General features: G+C 42.8%; 2 protein-coding genes across 2 annotated transcripts; both read right to left on the bottom strand.

The window, feature by feature from the left end:
* Nucleotides 1-447: 447 nt before the first annotated feature.
* On the bottom strand, nucleotides 448-3,937 carry LOC120508548 (glutathione S-transferase-like). The gene is made up of 5 exons (XM_039722268.1): nucleotides 3,855-3,937; nucleotides 2,677-2,790; nucleotides 2,033-2,084; nucleotides 1,389-1,630; nucleotides 448-753 (listed from the first exon to the last, which is right to left on the bottom strand). The coding sequence occupies exons 2-5, from the start codon at nucleotides 2,761-2,763 to the stop codon at nucleotides 601-603; spliced, it is 534 nt and encodes a 177-aa protein (XP_039578202.1). The 5' UTR covers nucleotides 2,764-2,790; nucleotides 3,855-3,937; the 3' UTR covers nucleotides 448-600.
* Nucleotides 3,938-6,473: 2,536 nt separating this feature from the next.
* LOC120508545 (glutathione S-transferase-like) lies at nucleotides 6,474-8,913 on the bottom strand. The gene is made up of 4 exons (XM_039722254.1): nucleotides 8,761-8,913; nucleotides 7,756-7,897; nucleotides 6,990-7,121; nucleotides 6,474-6,676 (listed from the first exon to the last, which is right to left on the bottom strand). Exons 1-4 carry the CDS (start codon nucleotides 8,862-8,864, stop codon nucleotides 6,554-6,556), a joined length of 501 nt encoding a protein of 166 aa, XP_039578188.1. The 5' UTR covers nucleotides 8,865-8,913; the 3' UTR covers nucleotides 6,474-6,553.
* Between the last annotated feature and the right edge of the window lie 20 nt (nucleotides 8,914-8,933).

The raw sequence follows: 8,933 nt of genomic DNA, 5'->3' as shown, positions 1-8,933 counted from the left end.
GAGCCAGTCTTACTGGATAACCAAGGAGGCAAAGGGTATGTTAGTTAGAAGGGGGTTTTTATGACTTAGAACAAAGGATAAACCCACCTCAAACAAGAAGATGTTTTTACCAAGCAGAAAGATAGCACAGGCAAACAAGTCAGCAAATGTTGCAAGTAGAAAAAAGGTCTCAGAATTTTCCACTGCAAGAAAACTGAAGAACAACTTCTAGCTTAAACTGTAATGTACTAATCTTTAGTGATTGGAGAATACTAACATGAATATGGTAATTGTATTAGTTATGATAGGCTATAGATAGAAGTTAAGGTATAGATTGGTTCTACTGTATTAAGATGCTCAGGAGAGAAAAGTATATAATGCATTTGTAACCTCTCTGAAAGTCCCATCATGGTTTGATGCTGCAGAAGAACCTGTATGCTTCCCCCTCTTATGCTTTTGGGGCTGTAGTGACAGAAGATACCAAAAATTAAAAAAAAGAGTATGTGAGGCCAGCTGCAGTACTTAGGATATTTTATCATTTTGCATGTCACTTCTGACCCTCCCACTCTCCCATATTTCTCAGCCACTTTAAATCAGTGCTCCTTTCCATTCATTCTCCATTCAAATTCCCCATTCATTTACCTGCAAGAGAGGAAATTTGGCAAGTGTATCAGGTTTGCACTCCTCTGCCATTAAAATGATTTCAAGTAATTGAACATCTGCCCTGCTCAGCTGGTTGCCAACCAGAAAGTCTTTGCCATGGTCTTTCAAAACCTAAAAACAGAGAACCAGAAGCAGATGATGTATTTTCTCTGTTCTTTTCTCAGAAATAATGTGACATCTTCAAAGCAGGGTCACATACTGCAGAGTTGTCTGTGAAAGAAGGAAACGCAGTTCAAACACCTGTAGTACAAACAATGACCTGAAGACACTGCCATCCTAGGCATCATCTATCAGCTCTTTCACTTCTACATTTCTGTCTGGCAGCTCAGTTGTGCTCATCTTGCCTTGGCTGCTGTAGCTGCATTGAAGGCTGAGCTGTACGAGATACAGAAGGAACTGCAATGCTTTTATACAGCATGTAAGGTACAGGGTCATCTGCACTTCAGGAGGAAACTTGATATCAAAGCTGTAGTGTCTTTTGTCTGAAACACCCACATTGAAACACGGACATTTGGGGAGCTCTATGTGTGCTGGGTTTTTGCAGTTGTACATCTGTCCCAGATTTGAAGTGCCTTCTGTTCCCTCTGTAGTGTCCTTTCACCACCTTAATCCCAACACCACAAAAATCAAAGCATTGATATTCCAGCCATAGCCTGTTTCTGTTTCCCCACGTAAAATTTATGTAGATCCAGGAAGGAGTTTCAAGGTAACAGTATCAGCTGAGCCACAAGTCCTTGGCCACATACCTTCTCAAAGGCTGGGAAGTATCTGTTTTCAGCCTTGTCCATCATATTTGCAAAATGTTGCTCTTTTTTGTCTGCTGGTTGGTAGCCATATGCCATTAGTAACTCATTGAGATCGAACATTCCTTCCACGTACATATCGATTCTGAAAGGAATAGATCCACTGGTCAGGTCACACACAGTAGGTCTGAACAGCACAATAACTCCTGGCACAACCTCACTGAGATGCTGGGAAATCCCTGCCCCTTCCTACCCCCAAAGTTCCCCCTGGAATGCAGTTGCACTGGGGACAGGCAGGGAGGGAGTTTGGGCCAAAGGCAAATGCAAAATTCCTAGGGAAACCTAAAGACTGTAGCCCTCTCACTTCTTATTGGCACTTATTCCTGTCTGGAGTATAAGGTTTTGAATCTGATTACAAAATTGTCATGTGTGCCATCCAGAATTGTCTTCAAAATCCAATCAGACAGCCTAATGTAAACAGCAAGGCCATACAACAATTTAGGACATATCTTGACACAAGTGTTTACCTCTAAGACTTAAGAATTCTTAAGTGTTCTCAAACAGGTACCTCTAATTCTAATTTTAGTTATGATTCTTCTTATTTTAACCATTGCAGCTGTTGTAATTTAAAAGTGAAAGAAGTTTACCCTTCTGTAACTTGCTCAGATCCTCCTTTTTTTCCAGGTAAGATTCTTCAAACTGTCGAAAGGAGAGAAAAAAAGTTCTGTTGTCATTCCATGATTTAGCTTCTTCGTCATTTAGGTAAAGAAGGACTAAAGAAATGTGTTTTGGGCAATTATTTTTTCTAAAATATAAATCACATTTCAAAACTTCTGGGCAAATTCGCCATCACTGTGACAGAAACCCCTGCATTTTGAAACACACAGATTCTCATATACCATCCCTGATTTAGTATCACAATCTGTCAGAGGAAAAACCAAACCTGTAGGTTTGGACATGGGAATTTAACTGAAGGTGCTCAGAATTGCAGCTATTTGACCTATGTGGTCAGAAAATTATCAAACCAGATTCAGCTGCTTGGGTTTTAAAATTCTTTTCTCTCTAGCTACAGGGGAAAACCATTTGGGGGCTACCAGTGGGCTTTGCAAATTATGTATGCAAGTGTGACAGGAACTCGCCCCTGCTTAGGGTAAGCTCGTGGTCACTGGTGCCTTGCTCAGCAATGCACTAAAGGCAGAGCTTGAAACTGCTGCTCAGTCACACCTTTCAGAAGGAACAATAAAAGCACATATTTGCCACAGGATCTCAGTATAAAAGACCAGAAGCAAACCTCAACCCCAGCTGCTGCCAGGAGCCACCGAATTGGTTCCATCCGACCTCGTCCATTGAAGTAGTGCAGCTTGGGTTTTCCAGACATGTTTCCTTGTGCCTGATTCCCTAGTATCTGCAATGAAGAAAAAAGGTTTGCATAATAAACATTCACAATACTGGATCCAGCTATCTAATTCACTTTCAAAGTTGTCTTGTTTGAAACCAATGATTTATCGTCCAAGACATGAATCAATCAATAGTGGAGGTAAAAGCTAGAATGTATGGAGAGACTGCCTTGTATCATTCTGCCTTCAAACATTACTTACACATGCAGAATATTTAAGTAGAACTCTGTAATCGCAGCAGTTGGCTCAGACAGAGAACCACTCAATCAAAACCACTTCCATCCAAAGTGTTCTGTTCTGACCAGAAAGCAGAGGGTGCTCTTTGCCTATTCTGGCGTTATCTCAGAATACAGTTTACTGTTTAATCAGATACATGCTATAAAGTCAGCAATTGCTCTGCTTTCTCCAGCAGCTATTATGCTCCATTATGCTTCCAGCCAGGAAGGAATTCTTACCATCAGTCAACCTCTTCTACAACACTCCCTGCTTCTCTGATTTCTTTAGACAAACTTCCAAAACATGGAAATATATTTTGCTTCTGGTAGCATCAGATTTGCCTTTAGCACAGGCACAGCCTCAGGGCAATGCTTGCTTGGTCCAGTTCCAACTCTGCTGGAACTTCCAGCAACAACAATTTCTAGGCACAAACTTAAAGCAACAACATTTTCTAGGCAGACTGTCACCCACCCACTCAGAACCACGTGTGCACATCAGCCACAAACAGCGCCCAGCTCCACCAGCCTCACAGCTATTGACACCCTGCCAGCAACAAGGCTGAAGCTTTAACCACAGCAGAAGGGACACAGCCAAACCACCACCATATTCCCCTTGTAAATAACATGTCAGCTTCTCTGCAGTAGGAAGGAGGAGGTCAGAGGACACTCCCCACTGTGGGATCTACTTTTTTTTAATTCTGTCCCTCTCGAAAGCAGCTGATTAAGAATTATCATTTGGTGCACATAACCATGTTTGTAAAGAAAGTACATACACACATTTAATCTATAAAACCCATTCAATTACTTCAATCACATTCAACAACTCCCAGCATATCCAAAATAATATACCCACTTACATTGTGCACAGTGGAACTCACTCTAACCTCTCAGCAGTTCTGCCTAGAGAATATATAACTCTGGAGCCCCTCCTACACCAAGTATCAGAAATGACTGTCTGCAAATGGGAAACCACTTTCTCTTAAGCAAATAAAACCCATTATCTCTGCTTAGTTACTTCGCACCTACAGAAAATAAATTCCTGACTCATGCTGACAATGTAGAAATATACGATACATGAGAGACCATGATCATTGGAAACATCTGTGTCAGCACACAATGGTAATATGCCTCCTATTTCCTAGTTAAAATTAATTACAATATCTGAAACACTCATTCAGATTTAAAAAATACTGCTATGCCAATCCCACTTTTATTCTAATGTTTTCTCGTTGTTTAGTTTCTACACATTGCCACTTTACATAAATCACATCAATTAATTCAGCTCTAATCTGTCACAAGCTTCTATGCCTTGCTTAGTGTATATTCCTTCAGGACACTTCTGCTCAATTTCATCTCCAGGCAGCAGGGCTGATTTTGAATTTTTTTCTGCAGAAAACATTTGTCTGAATTTGATTCCGTGAGAATACACACCATGGAGAACTGTGAGAGACAGTGAATGAAGTGTGGTATCACATGGCAAACTGCCCTCTGCACTCCCAACTGTTTTCTTTGGCCAACTCTATTGATTTCAAAAAGTCAATACAGAATAATCCCCCATGCACCATCCTGCCTATCTAATCTACGTGGTTAATATTGATGTAGGCAGGACCTGCACTCAAGGTCAACAGACACATGCAAAATTTTGCTGATTTTCCCTTAACATAGCTGTGAGATGGGATAGTCCTCCGAGGCAGCTGCACATCAGGGACATGGTCAGGACACATCAGGGACAGGCTTGGAGTCCCCCCCCCCCGCAGGGATTGTGTGACCAGCAGGGCCTGGGGCTGCAGCCCCTGTGCAAGGGGTGCAAGCACTCTTTGTGCCAGGGGCTCTGGCTCTGAGTGGCCGAACACTGGGATCTCTGTGGGGAATCCTGAAACCACATGGCCATGACCCAAGCTCATCCTCAGAGCATGCCTCGTGGCATGGAGTCAGCACCCACAGCCCAAGTTTCTGCCTTGAGTTTCTGACAGCACTCAGCAGCTCCAGTGTTGTCTGAATGCTTCAGTGAGGCAGGAGGGAAACAGCTCCTGCAACAACTCTCTTGAATCCATGCTTTGCTGCTGAAAAAGATTTGCTTATTTTTTTTCTTTGATGACAAAAACTGGTTCCAGCTGCATGACATTTCTGATGAAGAAACTGCTGGCTTTAGCAAGAGCTACAGAGCCCTGAGTTTGCTCAGCTGAAAACTGCCAGAGCTCTAGCTGTAGCTGGATTTAGGGCACTGACTGTTTCATTTACAAACTGGGTTTATTTGGGGTTTAAATAATATCACAGAATCATGGAATGCTTTGGGTTAGAAGGGACCTCATAGATCATCTAGTTCCAACCCTCCTGCCCTGGGCAGGAACACATTTCACTACATAAATGCACATATTGATCCAAGTTCAACAGTCTTGCTAACCTCAGTAGTGGAGCTTGATCTGAGTGATTAGAATGAACAACTTGACTACAATTCGTACAAAATTTGGTTTAATATAAAGGGATGTAAGTCAATATGGATTCCTACGTTCAAGGGTCTCACTAAGACCTGACAACATCCAGACTCCTCGTTCCTCAGCAAGTTTTAAGCTGGTGACCAGCATTTGTTTCTCAGAGACTGCAGAGGGCTTTTAGCTGCTGCAACAGACCTTCTGATAAAGGGAACATTGGTGAAGCTGCAGTACAAGAGTTTAAGTGTCTAGTGACAAAGCAGAGGTGCAGTAGGAGCTCTGGTCCAAGCATATTCCATATTAAGCTCAGAGGAAAGCTGAACCCAAACCTTCCAGCCTCAGCTAGCCAGAACCTGCAGGCTTTCTATGAATTTCCAAGAGAAAAAATACATGACCTCTTATGTTGTGGGTGGTTGGTTGCAGCAGAAACAACACGGTCTCACAGAGAGAAATCCTCAACAAACAGCGGGTTTTATTGTTCAGAGTTTCTTATATAGGCACCTCAAAACTACCGGGTCTCAAGTGCTGGTTGGTCTTAACACTGCCCAGTACCTGGACCAGCAATGTCTCTGCATGTATGCTTGAAAGGGATTAGGTGCTCTGTTTGAGTTCAAATCTATCCTACCACTGTTCACCTAGGCAGTTGTTTATTGAACTAGAAGAGCCAAGTTAGGTTTCATATTATAGCCAGATTTATCTGTCCAGCTGCAGACTAGCTCTACTGTGACAAAGACCTACTCTCTGGGATAATCACGCCTAATTTTGCAACAATTCTTGGGAATGCCAGAAATCCAGAACCAGACAGATCTTAGGCATAGAAGTAGCAGCAAGAAATCAATGACCCGCTGGGTTTTGAGTATCAGTAGTAAGAATTTATTTCAGGTATTTTCTTTAGTTATTTAAGGCATTCTGTGTTGTCCAAAACACCCCGTGTTTAGCGGACTATTTCTTTTGCTGGTACACTCATGTAGCTTTACCTTAAAGTGTCTGCAGTGGGCAAAAACTAGCCCTGTAACTAAGGAAAAAGAAATCATAATCCTTTTCTTTCACTCATTCCATTAATTTCACTTTGTCACTAATATCAAACACAATGAAATACAGCTTGTATGGGGATAAACTGCTACTCAGGAGCGGAATATTTTCATTGCTTTGGCAACATCTTCCTCTGTTGTTCGTGGTTTCCTCTGGCTGCCAGGCTGCAGGAATTTCTTAATTGTGGGGATATTGCTTATTCTTGCTTTGAAGCTCTACAAAACAAAATCAAAACATCACAGTGCTTAAGAATCTTTGCAGCTGTCAGACAATGTTACCCGTGCTATAAAAGTTCCGTCATGGCTTGATGCTGCAGAAGAATCTGTATGCTTCCCCCTCTTATGCTTTTGGGGTTGTAGTGACAGAATGTGGAAATAACATAGAGTATGTGAGGCGAGGTGCAGTACTTAGTATATTTTTCTCATTTTGCATATCACTTCTGACCCTCCCACTCTCCCATATTTCTCAGCCACTATAAATCAGTGCTCCTTTCCATTCATTCTCCATTCAAATTCCCCATTCATTTACCTGCAAGAGAGGAAATTTGGCAAGTATAGAAGGTTTGTACTCCTCTGCCATTAAAATGACTTCAAGTAATTGAACATCTGCCCTGCTCAGCTGGTTGCCAACCAGAAAGTCTTTGCCATGGTCTTTCAAAACCTAAAAACAGAGAACAGAAGCAGATGATGTCTTTTCTCTGTTCTTTTCTCAGAAATAATGTGACATCTTCAAAGCAGGGTCACATACTGCAGAGTTGTCTGTGAAAGAAGGAAACGCAGTTCAAACACCTGTAGTACAAACAATGACCTGAAGACACTGCCATCCTAGGCATCATCTATCAGCTCTTTCACTTCTACATTTCTGTCTGGCAGCTCAGTTGTGCTCATCTTGCCTTGGCTGCTGTAGCTGCATTGAAGGCTGAGCTGTACGAGATACAGAAGGAACTGCAATGCTTTTATACAGCATGTAAGGTACAGGGTCATCTGCACTTCAGGAGGAAACTTGATATCAAAGCTGTAGTGTCTTTTGTCTGAAACACCCACATTGAAACACGGACATTTGGGGAGCTCTATGTGTGCTGGGTTTTTGCAGTTGTACATCTGTCCCAGATTTGAAGTGCCTTCTGTTCCCTCTGTAGTGTCCTTTCACCACCTTAATCCCAACACCACAAAAATCAAAGCATTGATATTCCAGCCATAGCCTGTTTCTGTTTCCCCACGTAAAATTTATGTAGATCCAGGAAGGAGTTTCAAGGTAACAGTATCAGCTGAGCCACAAGTCCTTGGCCACATACCTTCTCAAAGGCTGGGAAGTATCTGTTTTCAGCCTTGTCCATCATATTTGCAAAATGTTGCTCTTTTTTGTCTGCTGGTTGGTAGCCATATGCCATTAGTAACTCATTGAGATCGAACATTCCTTCCACGTACATATCGATTCTGAAAGGAAAAGATCCACTGGTCAGGTCACACACAGTAGGTCTGAACAGCACAATAACTCCTGGCACAACCTCACTGAGATGCTGGGAAATCCCTGCCCCTTCCTACCCCCAAAGTTCCCCCTGGAATGCAGTTGCACTGGGGACAGGCAGGGAGGGAGTTTGGGCCAAAGGCAAATGCAAAATTCCTAGGGAAACCTAAAGAATGTAGCCCTCTCTCTTCTTACTGGCACTTATTCCTGTCTGGAGTATAAGGTTTTGAATCTGATTACAAAATTGTCATGTGTGCCATCCAGAATTGTCTTCAAAATCCAATCAGACAGCCTAATGTAAACAGCAAGGCCATACAACAATTTAGGACATATCTTGACACAAGTGTTTACCAGTACTTATTCATTTCAAACATTCATAAATACCTCAGGTCAAAACATGTGCTCCAGAAATCCCGCCCTGTGATAACCTGTTATTAATTCCATTCAAATTCCTGGCTACTAGAGAGAGGAAGGGTTTTGTTTCCTTAAAAGACATTGCTCTGAATGTGATGAGGAGAAAATGCTGCTGCTGCTGACAACTGCAGGAGAAAATGAAAGGCAGCATCAGTAGGACAGACTGCCCATGTGACTGCTTTCTTCTGATAAGAGCATTGAGCTCTGACTGATGATTCCTGGGCTCGCTTGCCCTGTGGAATCCAGCTGGCTGTCTCTGCTCTGGACATCAGCTGCAGTCACAGTCATCTCATGCTGCCCTTTAAAGCAGCGCTGCTGTCTCCCACTGACTCCAGCTGTGAGCTGGGACACCCCTGTGTTACACTGGGCTGCAGTGTGAGCTGGGCTCTAACAGGCAAAGGTGGTGCTGTTACAGTACAGGGCTCTCTCCTTCACGTCCTTCCCGTAGAGGTTGTACTTGGTTGCTATGTAGTTGGCAATGGCTCTGGTCTGCACCAGCTTCATCCCGTCAATCTCCACCATTGGCACTTGCTGAAAGAGCAGGGATCCATCTGGGCCAAAGGGAATAACACAAGGAGACGTTCAGTCCCT

This window comes from Passer montanus, unplaced genomic scaffold (assembly GCF_014805655.1).
Source record: "Passer montanus isolate IOZ18808 unplaced genomic scaffold, ASM1480565v1 scaffold1077, whole genome shotgun sequence".
In the NCBI taxonomy this organism is placed as follows: domain Eukaryota; kingdom Metazoa; phylum Chordata; class Aves; order Passeriformes; family Passeridae; genus Passer; species Passer montanus.
This window is presented reverse-complemented; position numbering and strand designations above follow the sequence as displayed.